Raw genomic sequence first — 23737 nt, 5'->3', positions numbered from 1 at the left:
CAATACATTTTGAGACAAAAGGGGCAGGGGCTTTTACCGAGTTTCATGTTAATTTGCATGTATGATATATGGACCAAGTTTTCGGACCCCGTTCAAGTGGGCGCTGTTGATTCATCTCACTGTTTGGTGTTTGGGTAAATGGATTTGTTTGACATTTTGATAAATTGAAAAGGGAAAAAAAGTTTAGTTTGAATAAGCAGTGGAGCATGTGTATAGCAAACATAGTTTGCTTTCACCTAAATAAAACCTACCTAAAAGGAGAGGGTCGGTAGCCTGAAGGACAAGTTCACCAACCTGACTTTCACTTACTTGCTATTATTTAACCAAGTCACTCAGCCAAAAATATGCATCTCAAAACAGCCAAATATAAAATGCATGAATAATCTTAAGGATCCGTGCTGGGAGGGTCTAGTTAATGATTGATTGTAATCTGATGAAGGTGATAGGCTACACTGGTCAGTGAATCACTCTTCTGTTACACACGGCTTGTGTTTTAAAACCTTTAAGCATTTCTGGGCGTCATAGGCAGTTTTTGGGGAAATATAAGCTAATTACCTATGCTGTCCAAACATGCTATTTATGTAGGCAGCACACTGGGTATTGAGACACTTCCCGCTGAGACTTTGAATGGCGTGTCAACTGCAGTACGCACAGGGCGCCACCTGAGACAGCACAGGAACAAACAGACTGCGACCTGGAAATTAAAACTGTTCTTCATTTCGCTCTTCTTTGAAAAGGATAGACAAAACAACGGTAGTTTAAAGACAAGCAGATGTGTTTTTTTTAAATGGACGACCTGCTGATAGTCTTGACTATCATGTCGGGTGAGTTTGCTTGCTCGCTAGCTGTCACACCACTGGTGATCTTAAGACATGTCGCGTCCATAACATATCCATCAGGTGGCTTTATTTAAGAATATATATTGTCGTCTTTGCGGTCGAATTGAGTTGAGGCAGCATGCGAAGTGCAGAGCTCCTGTGGTCATGTTTTGTAAATATGGGAAGCAACAGCACATGCTAACGCGCAGCTAACGTTAGCAGTCTAAACTTGACCCCTTAGCGAGCTGTGCTACAATAAGTCAAATGTTACGACAACTAACGGGATGGTCGTAAGTGACACTGAGCGACACAACTATTTGGAGTAAAAGAAGCAGCATGGATTGAATGTCTGTTTCGCTCTTGATATTGGAAGTTTCAAGTGCGTTGATCGTCACTCGAGTTGGCTAACGTTAGCAGTGTCGCTAGCTCAGCAACCACAAACAAGTAAGTATTTATCTTTAAAATAAAATTTTTCGTGTGCAAATGTGTTTTTTTTGTTTTGTTTTTGCTTTAAAGCACTCTATCTTTTGTATTGCATTCTGTAAAACCATATTATGTTAATGTTGTAACGTTCAATACATTCTGTCATGTATAAATCTTTTTTGTTGTTGTTGTATGTAACTGTAACGTTAACTTACCTGTAGCCAGTTTGGCACACTGGCAATCTGTCGACTCTGATTGTTGATAAATTAACGGAGCACAGGAGTCTGTAACCTGAAGGAAATCTCAGCTGCGCTCATTTAACCTCAATTCGTGCATAATAATTTAACTTACTGGTGTTTCTTCAACTTCAACATCTTTACTCAATTTTCACACTCTCACAGTTTAGTTAACTTGTCTAGCGGTAGGTAAAACATATAACATTACAATTTATTAATTATATATAATTATTAAGGTTTCATTTGTTAACATTAGTTAACCGCATTTGTTACCACAGGGACTAACCAGGAAAAATACTTCTAGAACATTTAATAGTTAACTGCAACATTTACTACATTCTTGAAATGTTGTATCTGTTAATATTCTTTAATGGACTTGAGTTATGAACTATCTACAGTCTATGGAACTAACCATGAAGATGAACTGTTTAATTTTTTCGAAACTAATGTTAACTAAGATTAATACAAATCTAATTGCTTGTTAGTTAATGCATTAACCAATTTTAGCTAATGGGAACTTATTGTAAAGTATTAACATGATGGTTATCTTGATTTTTCTTAGTTTACATTAGACATTACATTTTATATTCTATCTCAAGCTCCTTACAGACATTGGTTTGCCCTTAATAAAAAAAGTACACTAACGTTTGAAGAAACTGTATTAGGCTAAAAATGTGTCACAGCCATAACTTTTGGAAAATTATTACTTTTAGACCATTAAATTAAATTTATTGTCTAAAAGTTCATTACATTTTTGGAATGTATTGATTTAAGGCAAGACACCACAGGCCATTAAGGTAAAACAAAATACTTATCAATTATCACCATAGTTGCCCAGCTACATTAAGACTGTTGTTTTGTATTGCCCGTGAACGACTGAAGTTGGGTTGGAAGTTATGTATACTATATGGGAGAGAATGCTAAACCATAATGAACGTTTTCGTAATATATTGCCTATTCTGCATCTCAACGCACGCATAAGCCTGCCACAAAAAAAACCCCGGCAAAAGTAATGATTATGCTTTAAACATTTGAATTGTTTATTAATAACTAGTGTTTTCTGTAAGTGTCGACTGCAAAGATAAATTTGATGATACTGACTCGCCATCTTCGCAGTAGTGAACGCGCCTATAGAGAGAAATGCACACTTCATACGGATTAACCTATAGGCTACATAAGCAGAGAGCCCATTTCTGCTCGTTTTTAATTATTTTGTTTAAAAGTACACATTTCAAGCTTCCTATAGATATACTTATCATGTATGTGAGGCAAGTAACTTATACGCTGAGTTTCGTTGATTAATAAGACGCGCTCCAGTTCACGCGCCCGCGCCTCCGTGTCCTGTATATCTACTATTTGTGCTTCTTATTTATTATTCCAGGCAATTTGTTGATAAAACATTGTTAAAAATGAAGATACAATTTATACTAAACGAAATTCACTTTAAAGAAAGGCTTCCTAAAAAACAAAACTTGATAAATGGTCAAAATCATGTCTGAGCCATTCCAAATGTTTTCCGATATATTGGGGATCTTATGATCATATCTGACTCATCTTATGCGGTTCCCTTTTCATATAATCAACATAGATGAAATAAATAAATAAAAAACATTTTATATTGTGAAACATAAATATAAAACGTATGTTTAGTTTTTTGTTGTTGTTTAACTTATATTTTAAGCGTCACACTGCTCCGCTTTGCACACTTGCTCTGGTGTGTAGGCTAGCCTATAGCCTTTACATGCAGGTGTGCTTGATGTGATGGAGGGGTGCGATTCTCGTATATTAATTGCATAATACCCAGCGATCTTCGAATATTATTTTTGCTTGAAATGCCCATCCCTACTGGTAACGTATTAGGGCAATTCCATGCAAAGGTCATCTTTACCATGAAAAAATAAAGTTTTAACCAAAAGAACAAAACCCTTTTTAAGTTGTCCATTTAGGTCTGTAATATACTGTATTAATGTGCTTTAACAAAAATGTTAAGAAAATTGCCTTGTTTATCCACCAGATATGAGGTGAGCAACAATGCTTAAATTACATTTTCAACCAGCCATATTTCATGCTTTCAAAAAAAGGTATCAAAGACCCCCCTTTTTAAACTTTATTTGAACAGTAAGCATTTTGCAGAAAGATGGAGGCATGCCTGAGAAATAAATATACTAATTTGGTCATAACAGCACTGCCTGTTGAATTTATAAGGCCTATAATAAAGAGGTCTTGACGCTTCAGTGCACTGTCACGTCCATAACGTTTTAAAGGTTTAGATTATTTAATATGACAATTATAAATGCAAATAACTTGAAACTTTATTTACAAAGCTAAATTATGTTTATGCTTATTAGGATAGACAATTCATCTCACTACTTTGCTCTGAACAACCATAATAATGCGTTACGGACGTGACCGTTACGGACGCTTCATATTAAATCATGCATTTTGTTATCTATTGTGATCTGTTTCAAGACAGAAATGATTTTGGCCACTTCATTTCAAGTTTTGTTTTGTAGAAAGACTTTATTTAAAGTGAATTTCGTTTTGTATAAATTGTATCTTAATTTTAAATCAAAGTTTCATCAACCAATTGCCTGGATTTAATAAATAAGCAAATATAGCATGGAGGTGCGATCACTTGCAACATGTAAACTGGAGCGCGTCTCATAACTGAACAGAAACTCGACGTATGCCTCTCAGAAATATAGCCTATCTATAGAATAGACATGTGCCGGTATTCGGTAATGCGATAAATCGCGGTAATGAATATGCACGATATTGTTATCGCGGGGACTTCGAAATACCGTGAAAAATAATAGATCCGAATTTAGATTTTTAGAACGCGCATCAGCTTATTTTCCATCAACCGCTTAAAAAACAATGCGTATATGCTGCGCAAAACACATGTGCACTTTGATGTAAACAATCCCCACATCACATGTATAAGCACTGTGTGCATGCAGTGCGCACTCTAGTCTAATGTAAACAATCCTCACATGGAGAAGAAGCACGGCGGAAGGAGGAACGCTGCCGACTATTTATCCCCCGCATGGCTGCCAACTCTCACGCATTCAGCTTGAGACTCACGCAATTGACACTTTCACACGGTCTCGCGCCACACATCCATTTTCTCACCCAGAGAAAAATCGCGGAGCAAAGAGGACACTGACACCGACAGACTAGACAGAGCAGGTTACTTTTGATATGAAAAAAATATCAGCTCTCAGGTTTTATAACGAAATTCAGACAATAAATACTGTTTTGGTGCTTGTAAATGTGACGTGACAGATCGCGCGCCTCAGATCAAGTAAACCGATCATCTGTTACTTTTTATTAAAGATACAGTACAACCCACCGAATGGTACGTACTTTCGATCAATCAGTGTTTTTCAACCACGGAAAGAGGTCAATAACACTGCAGGAGAACAATTATGTCACAGAACGTTACATTTACCTCAGGAAAGCCATTTAATGTTAGTTGACTATAAGAAAATAGCTATAGAGAGGAGTATTTTGCTAAATATGTGCACTATATTATTTTAATATATGTTTACTTGTCATTATATAATTGTTATTATAATTAAAATTACGGCATATTACATTTTTATATTTATATTATTATTATATTTATATTGTATGCATTATATTTAATTTCTCTCTGTATGTTTACAGCATTATGTGAGATATATTTTTTCTTGAGAAACATTTAAATGCAGGCTATCTACTGTAGCCTGCCTAATATTTATCCAAATGAGTCAATATTGAATCAAGATTGAAATTAAATCCAAGAATTTAATTGAAATCATGAAAATTGTGTTAAGCAATAATACAAACAGTAGCCTCAGTAACCATGTAAACACTATAACATGTTGTCACTAAAAAATAAAATTAATGTTTTGACAATCACAATTACACATTGTGATGCAAGTTTTTTTTTAGATACCCCCAATCCGTCTGTTTCTCTTGTGCAATTAAAATATCGTGATAATACCGTATACCGTGATAAAAGCTCAATCAATTAATCGCAGCATGAAAATTTGATACCGGCACATGCCTACTATAGAAAGATTGCAAAGATCAAAACGAAAAGAAATAGGCAACTCTCTGATTGTGTAATCTGTATGTGCTTTTTCCACCACCACGTCCCTTTAGAGGCTCGGTACGATCACGCTGACAAAATAATAATAATAATAGGCTAATAATATTGCGTGTCAATTATTTTGTCAAATCATTTTTATACGAAATAAAATGTGATGATTTTGACTCGCGACTGTGCATTAAAATCCATAAACTGGGCGAAAACCGTGCGATCATTTAGACACAAAAAACTTAGGCGTTACATGATTGCTAGTGACTCACATCTATGGACAATAATGTCAATCGGTTCACCTGACTGTGGAGGGAAACCTTTTGAACTCCTATATGACAAACATTAATTTTTAATGTATTTTAATTTTGACTGTCTTCCGTAATAGTCTGTGCTTTAATGTTCCATCTATGTGTTTATAGTAGCCTATTCACGTCCAAGTCGAGAGGCGTCCTGCAATTGCGCGAGGAACCTGATTGGTTTAGGCGCGAATCAGGCGCCCTCTAATTCGCTCGCGCTTCCTGTCATTCAGGCTCAGGTTTTGACAGCTCGAAGATAGCGTTGTCTTAAAGCTAAACACCTACCACAACGACAGATGGATAAAATGGTAAGATGATACTAAAAACCAATACTTCAATACTTTTACATATTGAATTAAGATGTACGGTAAGATCGTATCTATGTATTTCAGACGCGTCACATCCATAACAGGGTTTTTGTCACATCCATAACGTTGGTTTTTCCTCATAATACACTTCATAAAAATATATATATTTTAAACATTGATATTTTTATGTTCAGCTAAGACCCCTTCATCATGTGGATAGCAATATTTATACATTGGATTTAAAAGTTCACAGACTTTAAAGGAAATCGAACAGTATACCAAAAACTCTGTCATTTTCCGTCACATCCATAACGCATGCATATTTTCTTTTTTGGGGGGTGCTTAAATATATTTTAGAAAAACATATTTTGCCTATCAATTCCCCAGATTGGGTGCTCTGAGAATATGCATTTCCAATTTAAATATTGTAAGAAGTTTTTTTTTTTCTGAGACATTTCACCTGTCATTATGAGTTCAAATGTCACATCCATAACGCTGGAATTACCCATTACACCTTTTTCGTTGGATGCTTCAGTTTTATCGCAGCTAACCAAAAACGTCTACTCTCTGGTATTGAATGTAGCTGATACGAACCGGACATAGGCATTCTCTCCTTTTTATCTTATGCTCAAAGCACCAAGTTTCTAAAAAGTTTTTTATCTTCTTTGAATTGTTAAAACAACCAACAACAGCACATGTAGAGCCTGAACTCATTCTCTCACTGCTAATACAGTACGAACCGGAAGTAGGCAACCGGAGTCGTCGTCATGGCGGCGCCCATTGTTTAGAGCAGAATAAGGTGGTTATAAACCATTTGATATATTACACAAATGGTGTAGCCTATTTACAAAGAAACGCCTTCAGAATTCAGATATAAAATAAAAATACTAAAACTAAATAAAACTGTAAGGTTTGGTGCATGTAAGTTCTTCTGACTCCTGGTGAGAACTGCATTTAAATGTATTATTGAAATCTACAGATACAAAAATAGTGTAATGAACTATGCCCTTAAATGTGCATGTTTTCTTTCCACTAGTGTGAAAGAGGACATGCTATGGAAGCAAAATGTCCCAAAATCTCAAAGTTGACACTAGTTTCTTGCTTAAATGTAAAACAAATTTGATACAGATTTTATATACTTCAAGATTCAAAGTCTGTATCTTGAAGATAGAAAAAACATAATGAAGGCATGGTAAAAAGTGTTAAAGGCCGTTTTATTGTTCAAAATTGTCCTCCATTGTTCAAAGTTGATTAAAGTTTAAGTCTGTTTTAGTAAAACTCTTTTATAAAATATTTAAAATCAAACCTTGTGACACAAAAGTACCTGTAATTGAAGAAACGCCCATAATGTGTGCAACATTGCTTTAAAAGGAACTCTTATGGACCTCTGTCAGCTCAAATCTTCCCTTTCATCTTAACCATGTAATAGATTTCACATTGCAGAATGGTCATGTTAGGAAAAAAAACAAGAGTTGCGGTTAGGCAGCAGAAATGGCCCAGCCCACACCCGGACGCTTGAAGGTGATGTTTCAACAAAAAATTTTTTTTTAAAAAATCTCCCCCGCAGGAAGTCGAGTTCACTCACTTCTGACTACTGCTGTGAAAATCATCCTGTTAAAGGCCTTTGCTCCTTCAGAGAGTTTCTGTTCTCTACATCTTCTGTTCAAAATTTGCTTTAGCTTAATTCATGAGTTTTGTGAATTTGCATGCATGGGCTTTTCAGTCTGCCAGACTTGTTTTGAGGTCGTGTTGTGCTGTTAATATGTGAGAGAACTCTATATTGATTTTAATTCGAAAGCTAAAGCTTGAAGTTGATTTTACACATCAACAGGTGATCAGAGACTTTGCCAACATAATTTCACTCTGACATTTTTTCTTAGTGTTTTATGAATCTGTCACAGTGTGAACCAGGCTTTGCATTGATGCTGTTGTTTGAAAGATTACGTTTATTGAATCATCATTGAAGGCTGTTATTGAAAGAGACGTCATCAAGTCCTCTTATTTTTCTTCAACCTTCCCAGTAAGAATGAGTTGTTGCAGCACCTGCATCCAAGAGAATTCATAAATATAGGATGGGCACGAGGGGAATCTGAACGCTTGGAACAGTGCAAACAATATGAGTCAGTTATTAATAAATAAAGTGTAGTGCAATAGCACAATCCAATAATCGCAGTGCTGGTTAAAGTCAATGTCTGTCTGCATGGGAACTTTCTAAACTCTCCCATCTGACTCTGGTCAATCGCTCAGGGCATTATTGTGAAACAGTAGGCATTTACTGTAAAAGCACTCCTGTCAGTTTAGTTCAAGTCAAGGCATTTCTTTTTCTTGGAGCAAATTTCATAATCTTCTGATGGCCTTTGTGTCCTGTTTTTTTTTTTTGAATGTTGCCAAAGCAAACCAAATGATGACAGTCCCAGCTTTGCTATTATTGCAGTTCCTTTTATGCTGTGCTTCATATGGTATTGCAGAAAAGTTTTTGCCTTTTAGAATTGTTAATGGCACTATTCAAGCTTTAAATCTAAAATCATTAACCTTGTAAACATTTCAAATGCTGATGGATTTGATTCTAAAGACAAAAGTCAAAGATAGTAAAAACAACTTTGGCTTTATACCTGTTTCGAATTCAGCTTGGATTTATGGCAGTGGTAGTTTTGTGGTAATAGCCTATTTATCGTCAAAATTTGGGTAACTGACCCTAGTTTGTTGATCAGACAATGTAATAGGCCTGGGTCGATGATAGAGTTCGGGGGGAAATCGATTTGCATGAATCGCAATTCTGTCTTCTACCGATTCTAATCGATTCACAAATTTCAAAAATCTATTCTAAATTCCAAATTTTCTAAATGTTTCTTAATAACGTAATTATGTCGGATCAAAGGCAGTGGCAGTGCAGCACTCGGAAAGTTTAGAGAGTGCACAGACTTGCAACTGGGGAACCATTATGAATCATGAGGAATTGAGGCTTTCACATTCTGACGATTTTAACACGAAATTCAAACAAATTTCCGCTTTACTGCTTCGCTTTAGTTAAAGCACAAAATAAACATGAATTTAATACATTACTGAAATGCCATGTCTCATGTAATCAATCAATCTGTGTATAAACCGTGAAAGGACGTCAATAAAACGGCTTGTAAACATTGTTTAACTCAGGAAAACCCATTCAATGTCCATGAACTTGTTAGTTAGCTTTAGATAGAAAAAAAAACATTAGAGAGGAGCATTTTGCTATGCACTATATTACATACATTATATTTTTACTTAACCTTTGTCTTCATTATTTAAAGTTTTGAATAAATCTGCCGTGAAAACAAGTTTATTACAGTCACTGTTTAAATTTCAACAATAAATTGGAGTAGAAACAAAATATAGATATTATTAAAAATTGTATAAAAACTAACTTATGTGCAACTTAAATGTTAGTATACAACTTTGAGTGTTGATTTAATACATTTGATTTATTAATTGATTATTAAATAAACATTATTTTCTGTTTCAGTTTTTTAGCTAAATGAAAACTTTAATTTTGGCATTTCGGGAATGCTACTATGTTCTTTAAAATGTTCTCACTCAGGCAAATAATCGTGCACATCATTATTAAAACACAAAACCAACTTTAGTAGTTGGAAGCACCTTTTATTAGAGGTGGCCACTATACCAGTATGAACGTGACTACCGGTATTATGTTGTGCGATGATATTAGATATTCTAAGATGTTAGATATTCATAAATTCAAATTTTGCAGTTATATTGTTTTGTTCAATTTTTTTAGTCTTTACAACTTTTAAAGGGCACCTATTATGCAAAATTCACTCTTACATGGTGTTTGAACATAAATGTGTGTTGGCAGTGTGTGAGCAAAACCACCCTAGAATGATAAAAATCCACCCAGCGGTATTTTTTAGTGGTCGACCGATATATCGCCACGGCCGATATTTGGCTTTTTTAAAATATCGGCATCGGACGATAAGTTTTTCTGATTGGCCGATGTGTTCGAAGCTGGACTTTTATTTTGACGGCGCTGCAGACTTTTATTTTGACGGGCGGCGCTGAGAACACCAGCACCTGAGAAGAGAACGGCAGCGCCTGAATCTGATCACACAGCGCTCACTCACATTCTCCGTCTTCATTAGTTTACGATCTCTGTCAGTCAGATCTAATACTTTGTTAGACAGAACCGTTGGCTACAGAACTGGTCAAAGAAAGTAAATGGTATGCGTAAAAGTAATACGTTTGCTTTTATATTATTTGTAACCGAAAAGGCAAACAATCAGCCTAAAATACTTTCTCATTTACCGTCAACATTCAATGCGCATCTACATAATTTAAACAAATCTCTGAATATCTAATAAACATTAAATTTCACAAACCTTGCAGATTTAATCGAATCCAGCTGTGATATCTTATGAAGTGTGTATTTGTAGCCTGCATAAACGTGTTCCTGCGAGTGACGGTCCGTGCGCAGTGAGTAAATGTGAACAGAAGATCAGCTTCACAGGAGACGCGATCGAAAAACTTTAAATCCTTCATTTTAAAATATGCCGTGCTATATCCAGTCAGTGGCCCACTGTGTCATAATCATGTCGTTTTCACTGTGTGCTGTATTTAAAATTAGCGTTACCTCGTCAAAAGTCAAAGTAAAAAAAAAGTCTTTATTTGAAAAAATATGATTATCAGTGATTACTGATCAATTACCATATTACTGAGTGCCCTGTTACAGTGTTTACTTCCTCTTTATTCACATATTCATATAATTTTAAAAAATTACTATATTTGTGAAAAATTCTGTAATAGGATTGCAGATTCAAGAAGTTGCCATCTAAAGTATAGGGCCTAAGCATGTTTATTTTAAAGATTTTTAAATATTTATTCAAATTTATTAAATATTGATTTATATAAATATAAAGTGTGTGTTTTATATATATATATATATGTGTATATGTGTGTGTGTGTATATATATATATATATATACATATATATATACATATATATACACATACATACATAAATATCGGCCATCGGCCACCCTGCTCTCTAAGATATCGGCATCGGCCATCAAAAAACCCATATCGGTCGACCACTAGTTTTTTTTACAATCTCAATAAATCATAAGCACTGTCTCAGAACGAGCTGTTCCAAGATTCGGCTCAATGTGGCGTAGAATTGCGCAAGCCCCCCCGACGTGGTTTGTTTGACACTGTGGTTTTGGCATAGCCCCCGCCCTCGGTGATCTGTACACCAGCCTCCATTGTTTCAACGACAGCCGGTGTTCTGACGATTTGTGCTGCCTTGTCGAAAATATCTCCTAAGAAACATAAGTGTTCTGTTGTGGGATGTAATAATATACATAGTAGTTTTCACTTACTTCCGACATCATAGCCACTGAAAACGCAGTGGATGGACTTTATTTATGAAGGAAAGGCGCCACTTAAACTTCCAAAATACGTTTATGTTTGCGTGAATCATTTTCTGACTGACTGTTTTGTGAACGAGGGTCAATTCAAAGCAGGTTTCTTCAAAGTTAATCCTCAAGTGTGGATTGTTGCCTACTGTTCGCGATCCAACGTCACCTCCAGTAGAAGTAAGTGTATTTTATGATTTTTGAGCAAATAGTCATTTAAGTCGATGTCAGCCAATTCAACAACAAATGCGTCTTAAGTTGTCGTCGTCGTCGTAGGATGTCTGTGTATATAATTTAAACCTTGTTTGTATAGTGTGTAACCACACGTTTATAAATTTTTTTTAAAAGATATTGTATTAAAAACTGTGCATGTTTAATGTAAAGACAAGACATCAAAATTGCTATGTTTATACAAAGGCCAGCACATAGACACGAAGCTGTAGAACGAGGGATATTGGTGTGCAGACAGAAACATCACATAAATGTAATTTCGTTTGTACGTAGCAAACATTATCACAGTATTTGTGTTTGTAGTTTCAAAAAATTGCGGCAACTTTATCACTGTGTGTGTGTGTGTGTGTTGCACATCCATAATTGCAAAGGGGACGCGATTACAACTCTATAAGTACATAAATGTATCAAATAACCATTCCCAGACGTCCTGGTCCATTCTCATTTGTGTTTCTTCTGCCGGAATCTCTTCATCATCTGGGTCTGATTCCGGTTCAAACATGTGCGGCTGAATGCCATACAAAACAGCGGGTCTCTCACTTTCAGCCATTCTGCTTCTACCGACTGTTTATTGCCATAGGTATGCAAGTTACGCCCTCATCCAAAGGCAGGGCGGGGATATGCAGCTCATTTACATTTAAGGTGGTACACACCAAAACAGCTTCTCTGTTGTATGAAACTGGTTTGGGTTTAAAATCTCCGACATCGACCAACAAACAATACTATGCTAAGTTGTGTCGCCGTGTTGTTGGAGCCAAAGGTTGAAACACCAGCAATCTCTTTAATCATTTGAAAACCATGCTTGTCCGCAAATATGAGGAATGCATGCAACAGATATTCCCGGAGACGGAGCACACCCGAAGACGGCTGCCACTCAAATCAATAAAGTCTTCATTCGCTGGTACTCAATATGACAAGACGAGCAAAAAGTGGAAAGACATAAGTGCATTCAGGCCTACCTCATGTTGCACATAATTGCACTTTTTGAGAAAAACAATGGCACAGTACAAAAAAATATTTTTCAGGTTTATGTCCAATGAAATCCCTCACCATTTTCTAGTTATAAAGGGTTAAAATACTTTTTTCTTTTTCTTTTTTTCAGGGCCGATACCGATTATTACAGATCAAGTAGACCGATAACTGATATCTTGAATATAGCCTATGTCTGGTGTAAAAATGTAAGTTAAAGTCAAAATTAAGAAAAACAAAGGTCCTCGAGGGTTGGCAGGGCGGCACCAATAATGCTCTCTGCAGTCCGGACTGTCCGTTGCAGTCTCCTGAAGTCTGATTTGGAATATTCCGCCAAACAGACAGAGCGCATAGGATGGCACAATAATTCTTACTAAAATATACAGTTTGCTAAAGTTCTTGTTGGAATTTAAATGTAGGTTAGAATTAAAATGATATACAGGTGCTGGTCATATAATTAGAATATCATCAAAAAGTTGATTTATTTCAGTAATTCCATTCAAAAAGTGAAATTTGGATATTATATTCATTCATTACACACAGACTGATATATTTCATGTTTATTTCATTTAATTGTGATGATTAAAACTGACAACTAATGAAAATCCCAAATTCAGTATCTCCGAAAATTAGAATATTACTTTAGACCAATACAAAAAAAGGATTTTTAGACATGTTGGCCAACTGAAAAGTATGAGCATATACAACACTCAATACTTAGTTGGGGCTCCTTTTGCCTGAATTACTGCAGCAATGCGGCGTGGCATGGAGTCTATCAGTCTGTGGCACTGCCCAGGTGCTAAGAGAGCCCAGGTTGCTTTGATAGTAGCCTTCAGCTCTTCTGCATTTTTGGGTCTGGTGTATCGCATCATCCTCTTCACAATACCCCATAGACTTTCTATAGGGTTAAGGTCAGGCGAGTTTGCTGGCCAATTAAGAACAGGGATACCATGGTCCTTAAACCAGGTACTGGTAGCTTTGGCACTGTGTGCTGGTGCCAAGTCCTGTTGGAAAATGAAATCTGCATCTCGATAAAGTTGGTCAGCAGCAGGAAGCATGAAGTGCTCTAAAACTTCATGGTAGACGGCTGCGTTGACCTTGGAACTCAGAAAACACAGTGGACCAACACCAGCAGGTGACATGGCACCACAAACCATCACTGACTGTGGAAACTTTAAACTGGACTTCAAGCAACGTGGATTCTGTGCCTCTCCTCTCTTCCTCCAGACTCTGGGACCTTGATTTCCAAAGGAAATGCAAAATTTACTTTCATCAGAGAACATAACTTTGGACCACTCAGCAGTAGTCCAGTCCTTTTTGTCTTTAGCCCAGCCGAGACGCTTCCGACGCTGTGTCTTGTTCAAGAGTGGCTTGACACAAGGAATGCGACAGCTGAAACTCATGTCTTGCATACGTCTGTGCGTGGTGGTTCTTGAAGCACTGACTCCAAATGCAGTACCCTCTTTGTGAATCTCCCCCACATTTTTGAATGGGTTTAGTTTCACAATCCTCTCAAGGGTGTGGTTATCCCTATTGCTTGTACACTTTTTTTCTACCACATCTTTTCTTTCCCTTCACCTCTCTATTAATGTGCTTTGACACAGAGCTCTTTAGCAATGAGCTTTTGTGTATTGTCCTCCTTGTGCAAGATGTCAATGGTTGTCTTTTGGACAGCTGACAAGTCAGCAGTCTTCCCCATGATTGTGTAGCCCACAGAACTAGACTGAGAGACCATTTAAAGGCCTTTACAGGTGTTTTGAGTTAATTAGCTGATTAGAGTGTGGCACCAGGTGTCTTCAATATTGAACCTTTTCACAATATTCTAATTTTCTGAGATACTGATTTTGGGGTTTTCATTAGTTGTCAGTTATAATCATCAAAATTAAAAGGAATGAACACTTGAAATATATCAGTCTGTGTGTAATGAATGAATATAATATCCAGATTTCACTTTTTGAATGTAATTACTGAAATAAATCAACTTTGTGATGATATTCTAATTATATGACCAGCACCTGTATATGGCACAAGTAAGTGTATTTTTATGATAGCAGTAACTGTACAGTCATTATTGTAGTGGGGTAATCAAATGTAGACTAATATAATTACTAAGCTCAGATGAGTTAATGTGTGTTCCTCTTACCAGTTAACATTTAGTCTGAAGCAAATATAAAACGAGTAGAAAAAACTGATAACGCCATTCAGCCAAAAAATATCGAGATGTGATTTTATTTTTTTGGGCCATATCCGGCCCTACACCAAATGACTTGCATTCACTCGAAACACTGAAGCAAGATAAAAATGACGACACAGGGCATTGCAATAGGCTATGATTCAAGTAAACAGTGTGTAAGCTTGTCTACAGTTCACACAGTGGTTGGAACTAGTGTTGTACTCTACCAACAATGTCTCTTACCTGTCTGTGTATGAGGAGTTCACTTGATTTTTCTGCAGCTATGCACACAGTCTTTTTTTGACCATATACAACATAACTCTCAGATGGTTTGAAGCATACAACAGACAGAAGTGAATCGGATCCATTCTCTAATCCATGAGTAATACCAAAGTGACAGATACTGATGTTAAGGCATGTTTGAGATGATCTGATATGGAATTTCTGGGGTGTAAATGATATCTAATAATCTATGTACACATTGTGTATTATTTCCTTTTGTGTTTTACACCCTTTTCCTGGAGCAGCTAAAGAATTAAAAACCTTTTACTTGTTTCAAAATCATGTTGTTAGTCTGAATTTTGCTTGCATTTAGGAAGTGACTAACTCTGAACTTCTGAATATTGTTAAATTTAACTGTAAAATAAAGCAATGTTTATTTATTTTGTATCTTTGTTCTAATGTGTTTATTATTTTCTATGCAGATATACTCCCCTACAAAATCACCCCAATCATTCTAAAATTATTAGGCTAATTCTTTCCAAATAGAGCTATTCAAGTCATCTGGTGAAATTATTGCAGAAAAACAATATATTGCAATGTCAGTTTTTCAATCTCGTGCCGCCCTACTGATAAGTGTAGTGAACTCAAATTTGCACTCACCAAGCCTCAAATGCAAGTAAAAATCGGTGTTGGCAAGTATATGAAACCGTGACAATCGGCAACTTAGCCCGTATAAAAAAATTTCAAACAATGCAATGTTGTGAGAACATGAATGACATTTGGGACAGTTGACGGGCCAGTTCTGTATTATCACGAAAGTGTAAGCCTTGCCAATTTAAATTCAAGCCCGATAACATGCAAAAATAACGCGGCCACACCGTGTCTCAGACAGCGCGTGAATATTGAGCTCTCTTTCATGTCTTTTTGTGCTTGAACATACAAATTCACACAGTTATGTCAATGCCCATCTCTGCAAGTATCCTTGTAAACATTTGTCGGTTATGTCTTAAATGAACGTGAACAGTTGAGAAAGATAACGTGTGTACACTTGAGAAAGATAACGTGTGTACACTATGTATCATATCAGTATATTGGATCAGTGCATTCGGTCTTAAAGTTCGGTCTTAAAGTCACTGCTCATGACTGAATTATTTTTGTTATTCTATGTTTAATCTTTTTCGTTTATACAGTGAAAACTATGCAGTGTTATTTTACATTTGATTGGCCTACTTTAATTTCTATACCTGAAATTTGTGAATTTTCACTCGTATCTGGTATCTACTGCCTCTGAAACTGCTACTGTACGTCTACTACATCTACTGCTACTGTACCTGAAGATTGTGAATTTTCACTGGTATCTACTGTGTTATAACTGCCTGTTTTTGCAAAAGCAGTTTCATGACCGGAGAATAAATATTTATGGCCTGTAAATTTTCTTATGTAACTGGCCATTGACAGGTGTGGCACAAAGTTAGTTTTAGGCCCTGCTCATGCTGTTTGGAGCAGAGCAGACGCTTTCAGTTTATATTTCTATAAAAAAGCAAAACGACAGGGGGGGTGCCACAGTGTCCAACACCAACTACCACAGCAAGCCTGATAATGTACTTTTCCTCCATGTCCTCCACCAGGTGAATGTTGCTGTTTTATCTCTCATCACGTGTGTCTCTGTGATGGACATGGAGACAGCTGACTGTGAACCACGTTACCAGAATGGTGATGTCCACCATGAGGAGCTCTGTTCAAAGCAGCCCACCGTTCTCAAGATCCACCTCTACCACACCTCTACCTCTCTGTGTTACCCACCGGGAGAGTATGTCACCGGACAGCTCATCATCGATGCTGCCAAGGAGTGCGGTCAGTTATACCCATCATGTGATAAAAGAAAAGAAGCTAAAAATGTATTTGGAATTTATAAAGTAGATATGAATTATATATTCTGATAAAGAATAATATGTTGCACCGTGTTCCATCCAGATGCAATTTGATAAATCCCTTCCAATGAGACAAACGTTCCACGACAAGATTGTATTGGTTGCTTGGTGTCTATTGTTTAGTTGCACTGATAAGGCCCGGCCACTGTGAAGTTTAATTTATCAAAAACTGGGATGCTCACGGCTGTGAATATTAAACAAAAATGATGCTATGTCACGCAACATTTTTGATTTCACTGTGAAGAAAAATAGGGCCGTTACTGATAACTTGTCACATTGCTCCTGTTTAGTGCAGTGATAAAGTGATTTCCCTGTAAAAAACGTTTACCAGCCTAACATTATTTTCTTCTTGCCCATGTACACAGATTTATTATTGATAACACGGTATCTTCAGTATCTCTTTTTTTATTCTAATGAGATGTAATTATTATGTAAGTCAAGGTTATTGCGAAAACATTCAGTTATTGGGGGCATGCTCGGGATCCTCACATTAATCAGGTCCAGTATTGATGGTATATATATATATATATATATATATATATAATATAAGATCCTGTCAGTCCACCTGTGTTTACTGGTTAAAAAATACAAACATCAGCCCAGGAGCCATCAGCTCATCCTCAACAGGGTATTAGTGACAGACATGTGATGGTTTTGTGATGTCACACTTGTATAGCAGACTTCGTTTACTGCTAAGCATGGTGCTGCTTTAAAATAATGTAAATTGTCTAGTAAATTAATCTGTGTTTTATGTTATTCATCCTGTGAAAATTAGTACATAAGTACATCTTACACTTGACTTATCAAATTTATAACAAGCCTTTTTAATCTTACCCAATACCTAAACATATTAACAACTATAGCAGTAATTAGGAGTTTGAGGCAAAATTCATATTTAATAGTTAGTTAATAGTGAGAACTGGACCCTAAACTAAAGTGTGGCCACACACACACACACACATTATATATATAAATCACTGTTGAAAACAGTTGTACTTCATTTTTTTGTGGAATCCGTGATGCATTTTTTCAGGATTCTATTCTGAAGGATCATGTGACACTAAACTGGAGGATTGGTGCTAAAAATTCAGCTTTACCATCACAGTAAAATATATTAAAATAGAAAAGTTATTTTTAATTTTATTAATAATTCTCAATATTACTGTTTTTACTGTATTTTTTTATCAAATAAACTTCTTTTAAAAACATGAAAAAAATCTTAATTATTCACTTTTGAGTAGTGTAAATAAGGAAAATTCAATTTTAGTAACTCACAAATTGACTAGTTTGCTTTTGGACCATTGTTGACCATCATGATCCAATCCCTAGTTTATATGTGCAGGCATTTCTTACTTCACACTGGATGTTTTGGTGTGAAAAATTGTTTGCATTTATGTTTGCCGTTCTATGCTTTTTATGTGTTGCTCTTGGGCCGTAGGGCTGATGTTGCATCTGTCTCTCTTGTCTCACTAGCGTCTGTTCTTTATGTTCATCTGTTTTTTACAGGAGTTACACCACTCTATTGCAGCCTGTTTGGACTGTACAGAGAAGATGAAGGGGTCTGGTTATCACCCAATCACGTTCTCCATTTAGACGAAACAGCCAGCGAGAGTTTGTTATTTAGAATTAGGTAATGCACTGAGCTCCATATTTCACTTTAGTGACCTGGTTTATTTTATTTGGCCTTTGTCCTCTCCGTCCACATGTTTTGTATCCTGCAGTTTACTTACTGCAATATTTCCTCTCAGGTACTATTTTCCCGGCTGGTATAGTTGTGGAGCGTCTCGGGCGTTCCGCTATGGAGTGACTAAGGGATCTGAGAGTCCTGTCCTGGATGACTATGTAATGTCTTACCTATTTGCTCAGGTGAGGATTCCCCACGTCAGTTTTGCAATAAAGAAATTACCTTTAATTGTGAACTAAGTGTTGTGTGCTGTCAGTGGATACTGAATCACCATAGTAGTGTTTTACAGTTATGCTTCACTTGGCCTGAAATCTGAGCATATCTTGCGTAATTGAGCACATGTATATATAATTAAATTGCAGTTTGGCCTTGATTATCTTCTCAGAGAAGAGTCAGTCTTGGTTTCGGATTTTACAGTGTTTAAATGTGAATTACTCCACTGTGTATCTGCACGGATAAAGGCCCCTATTTACTATATGCATGATAAATAAAGGAAACTCATGCTGGCCGCTCTCTGACTCTTCTGAGTGGGCTGGTTTTGTGGCGCCCATTTGTCTTCCACTAACAGTATGTCATGCGATGACTGTCACTGAGGGGAAGGTGATTGAACTTTGCATAGTGTGTCTCGTTAGGACATCTTGAAGACCATCACATTTTGAAGAACTTCAGCTTTTTAGTGGAGCCTCACATTCAAAAATGCAGCCACAATGCTGGATATAAAAATTCTAGACTATTTTGTCTCAATTAAAAAAAAAAAAAAAGATTGTTTTAAATGTCATCTTTAAAAATATATTTATTTATTTTTAGCATTACATTTTAATAGGGTTATTCAACTATTAGTAAAAATTACTACATAATATTTAATGTAAATGTAGAAATAGAGGAAATAACAGACCGCTAGGAGGTAATCAGAATTGAGAATTGCAGGGAGCCGTTTTAAAATATTAAAGAATGATGCATGGTTCTGTACTAAGCATGGACAAGTTTGTGAAAGAACTATGGGTTTAACATTTCTCAAATGTCATGATTCGATACATATCATGATACTGAACTCACGATACAATATTATTGCGATACTCCAAGACAAAATGTACTGTTGATTAAAATGCTAAATTTGGTATTACATTGTGGTTGGAAATGAATAGGCTTGGACTTGGTGCTGGTAACCCAATACACAGGACAGTGGTGACACCAGAATAAAAATATTCATGATTCTGAAGCTCAAAATACAAAATTATTTTAGACAAATATGCTTGCACTCTGTCACTGACTAGATATATTTTAAAATAATTTAAGCCACTTTTAATTTAAGACACTAAAACTCTGAAAACTATTAAAAAAAAATCTCACAGTACTTTTTATTTTGGTTGAACTATTCACGATACATATTGTCACTGTCCATGATGCATATTGTTGCATTTTCATATTGCGATATATTGTTACACCCCTAGAAAGGACTGTCAGTGCCAGGTAAGCGTAAAGGAGATAATGGATCTACTTCAAACGTCACAACTACCAAAACACGAGCACTGCGCCGCGACGTGACCAAAGCAAATAGAACCCATTGTAATTAGTGATGCTGTCTACACTGGATATGGCGCGACACGACAAATCCCTGACAGGAAACTGATGCCCCGTTCTATTTCTGTCATGCTTCAAGTGCTTGCGCTACTTCTGTCACAAAAGAAAAAATGGATTTGTAACGTTCGCTTTGTTGCATCCTGTGTAGACAGCCTCAAGACAAGAAAATATGATGAGACATATCTCTTCCTCGGATTCACCGGTACAACGGTGAGTAATGAAGAGTGACCACAGTGTGTTGCGTGCCTCAAAATATTAGCTTCTGGCAGTATGAAGCCCAACAAGTTAAGATGCCACTTAGAGACCACTTAAAAAGCACCCTGTTTAAGTTAAGAAGTTTTAGTACTGTATTAATTATGTTTCAAATAAATCCTATAGGATTTTGCAATTAAGGTCATGTCATGTCTCTAAAAGAGTCTTTATGTGGGTGTGTGCTGGTGGGGGGGCTTGAAAATATTTTTTCTACAAAAGGCAGGCCCAAAAGAAAACATTGGGAAACCCACTGTCAATAGGGGAAGCTGTGCTTTAGCGGAAGTCATACAACCATCATGAATGAATGAGACATCATGTTGAGTTCATCCAGGTAAAGAACAGGCTTCTGGGGGTTTGAAAATAAAGCTGCGATGTGTTTGGAGGTGCACTCTGTCTGACCCCATTGGATTACATGAGTGTATGTCCTTTAAAATTGCAAGTCTGACACCGACAGGAGTCATTTTTAAACCAGTTTTTGAGGCAGCAGCTTTGCCGTGTCATCTTGTGTACACTTGTCAGTCAATCATTTTTCTATCCTGCTTCCGTTACAATCTGCAGGGACCAATCACAAACTCGCTGATCCACCTGGTGCGCTATTGACAGGTTTAACACGATGGCGATAGAGAAGCGACGGCAAGCGGCTTTAGGAGTTTTAGTGGGAGTAGGCTCCCGTTCTCTCTTATCAGCACTAGTGTGACCGGTGGATGAAGATGTCGCTCCCCCGTTCTCTTCTTCTTGTAATGGGGCAGATCGTGTTCCAAGTGTGATACGATTTACACACCGATTGCACACAATATCTAATTTACCCGTCTTCCACACGACCATCAATCCAATTCCTTTTAACCTCTCGACGATGCTCAATGGCTTCTTTAGTTTAGCAAACAAATCGCTCGAGTGGGTGTAAATACCACTCACTTTCATGTTTTATGTTTTTTTGGGGGGTTTTTTGTGCACAACCTGCAAAAATCGCTGGATGCCATTGCTGCTTCTGGAAACCACTGATGATCAATAATACAAACCAACACTTTTGTTGACAAGTTTCCTGCCTGGAGTTTTCGCGTTGCTCTGCAAAGTTCATCAGCCGAAATCGTTGGTCTGATTGGTTGAAGGACTATCAAATTGCATACAGAGTCATTTGAACTATCCCCGTTGATCACGCCTCTTGTGCAGTAGAAAATACAGAGCAGACTCCCCAGACTAATGTAAATAGTTTTAATTAAATCAGAATATTGATCATCTACAAATATCAGTTTCTGCATATAAAAAATAAATCATAATAGTTGCCTACTATTTTTAACTCTTGGTTAAAGGTGAAATATGTAAGATTTTCTGTTTAAAATGCATTCTGTTAACCCAGTATCATTGCTCCTTGACTACTAGTTTGCAATTCATGAGTTTACTTCCCCCAAAAGTGTAAACGTTGAGCCTCCCAGGTTCCATCAAATCATTGAGAGCGGTCTGCGCAGATCCGTCAGTCTTATTCCAGCTCAACCTTTGGCAAGAGTTTGGGGTGTGGCTACTGAAGCAGGCGGAGCCAGAGGGTGTTTAGCCGGTGTGGGACCCTGGCTGTCGCGTTACATAGGAAAAGACATTCAGCTTTGGTTACATAAGTGCAAGCCAAAATTTGCTGCATTTAGATCTTCCAAGATGAAACATGTCATGAACACGACAGCGAATGGGACTTTACGTTGCTACGCACTTTCATCATGCACTCGATCAGTAGCCAAATGCAATGTTTACTTTGATTCCAGTAGACACTAGACAGCCTCAGACAGTTGTGGTGAATAAAGACCAAAAAATGCGCCTGGTGCGCATCCTTTCTAAAGGATCATGTGAGATTGAAGACTGGAGTAATGGCTGCTGAAAATTCAGCTTTGCCATCACAGGAATAAATTACATTTTAAAATATATTAAAATAGAGTTGTATTGCATTATTACAAAATTGTAATAAGATTTCACAATACTGCTTTTTTTCTGTATTTTTGATCGAATAAATGCCCTCCGGTTTAAACGTGGCCTTAACTCTTGTTTAATTAAGGTGTTTAAATATTGTTCCCAGAGAATTACTGCCATGTCATTTCTTCTCTCTCGATTTTTATTTTTATACTGTAATACTGATGTGGGGTTCCAATCTCTGTTTTGTGTATGCAGTGGAGGAGTGACTTTGTAAACAGCTGGGTAAAGTTATCCAGTGACCACGAGGTTCAGGAGGAGTGCCTTGGCATGGCTGTGCTGGACATGATGAGGACTGCCAAAGAAAAGCAGTGCTCCCCACTGGACATCTACAATGATATTAGGTACCAATAATGGGATTATTTACTTGATAGACCTGTCAACGTATCACATCTACCATGAGTCCATTTAAAGTTATGATCCCATTTGCCTATGTAAATCCTCCAGAATGTTGCCACTTTTTTAAAACCTGCTGTGTTCTCTGAATCCAAACCATCTGAGATCTCCTAATTCATCATAGACAATACTAAACACCTAGATTACCAAATTACTAAACACAGTAACATGCACATGACAAATCAAAACATTATCCTGTGTGGAAACACATCGAGAGCACACATACATGGTTTGTTTGCGCATCAATAAAACAGACACGCCCTTATTTTACGACTCCTGTACGTCACTGCAATCGTCTTTACCTTTATTGCAATTCGCAACCTTTAAAACTTTACTATCGAGACTCTGGCTTGCTTTATCCAGCCAAGAAACATAGTTTGCGTGTCATCTGGGCATACAGTGTTTCTGAAGAGTGCGAGCCACAAACATCCCACCAAACACAGAATATGATCGGGCTTGCGTTTTAAAGCAAAACACATACTGTAACGAATAATTCACTGAAAAAGCATTGAGAGTCTTTAGTCTCTCTACTATCTCTGATTTAATAATCCTGGTTTTCTTTATATTAGTGCTGTTTTAAATGAATTCGCCTACTGTATCATTGGACCGAAAACTCTCCCTGAGTAACTGATCCGATCGCAAACCGAGAAGCGAAAACGGGTTAAAATAGAAATTTCCACCTAACAGGGTTACAGGTGCTTGCGCCATTGAAGATGCTCAGTGTAATGAACTCCCGACTTCTAAGATCATCTGGCTGTGTGACGTAAATTACATT

The 23737-nt window shown here is 36.8% G+C and overlaps 1 protein-coding gene across 5 annotated transcripts in view; it reads left to right on the top strand.

The window, feature by feature from the left end:
• Positions 1–435: 435 nt before the first annotated feature.
• Positions 436–23737, top strand: part of jak2b (Janus kinase 2b) — a 42368-nt gene continuing 19066 nt past the window's right edge. The window contains exons 1-7 of one of the 5 annotated variants that reach the window (XM_077231762.1): positions 665–824; positions 16794–17019; positions 18603–18726; positions 18845–18962; positions 20510–20571; positions 20833–20944; positions 22765–22910. In XM_077231762.1, the coding sequence (XP_077087877.1) occupies positions 20918–20944; positions 22765–22910 (173 nt within the window). In that variant the 5' untranslated portion in view covers positions 665–824; positions 16794–17019; positions 18603–18726; ... (1 more) ...; positions 20510–20571; positions 20833–20917. Of the gene's footprint in view, positions 1267–16793; positions 17020–18602; positions 18727–18844; positions 18963–20509; positions 20572–20832; positions 20945–22764; positions 22911–23737 lie in introns of those variants that run through there. The other 4 variants (XM_077231760.1, XM_077231761.1, XM_077231759.1 and 1 more) reach the window with 4 other exon arrangements.

This window comes from Siphateles boraxobius, unplaced genomic scaffold (genome assembly GCF_051911475.1).
Source record: "Siphateles boraxobius isolate OS27281-9 unplaced genomic scaffold, OSU_SipBor_1 16, whole genome shotgun sequence".
NCBI classification, from domain to species: Eukaryota; Metazoa; Chordata; class Actinopteri; order Cypriniformes; family Leuciscidae; genus Siphateles; species Siphateles boraxobius.
The sequence above is the reverse complement of the archived record's forward strand: the minus strand, read 5'-3'. Positions and strand labels throughout refer to the sequence as shown.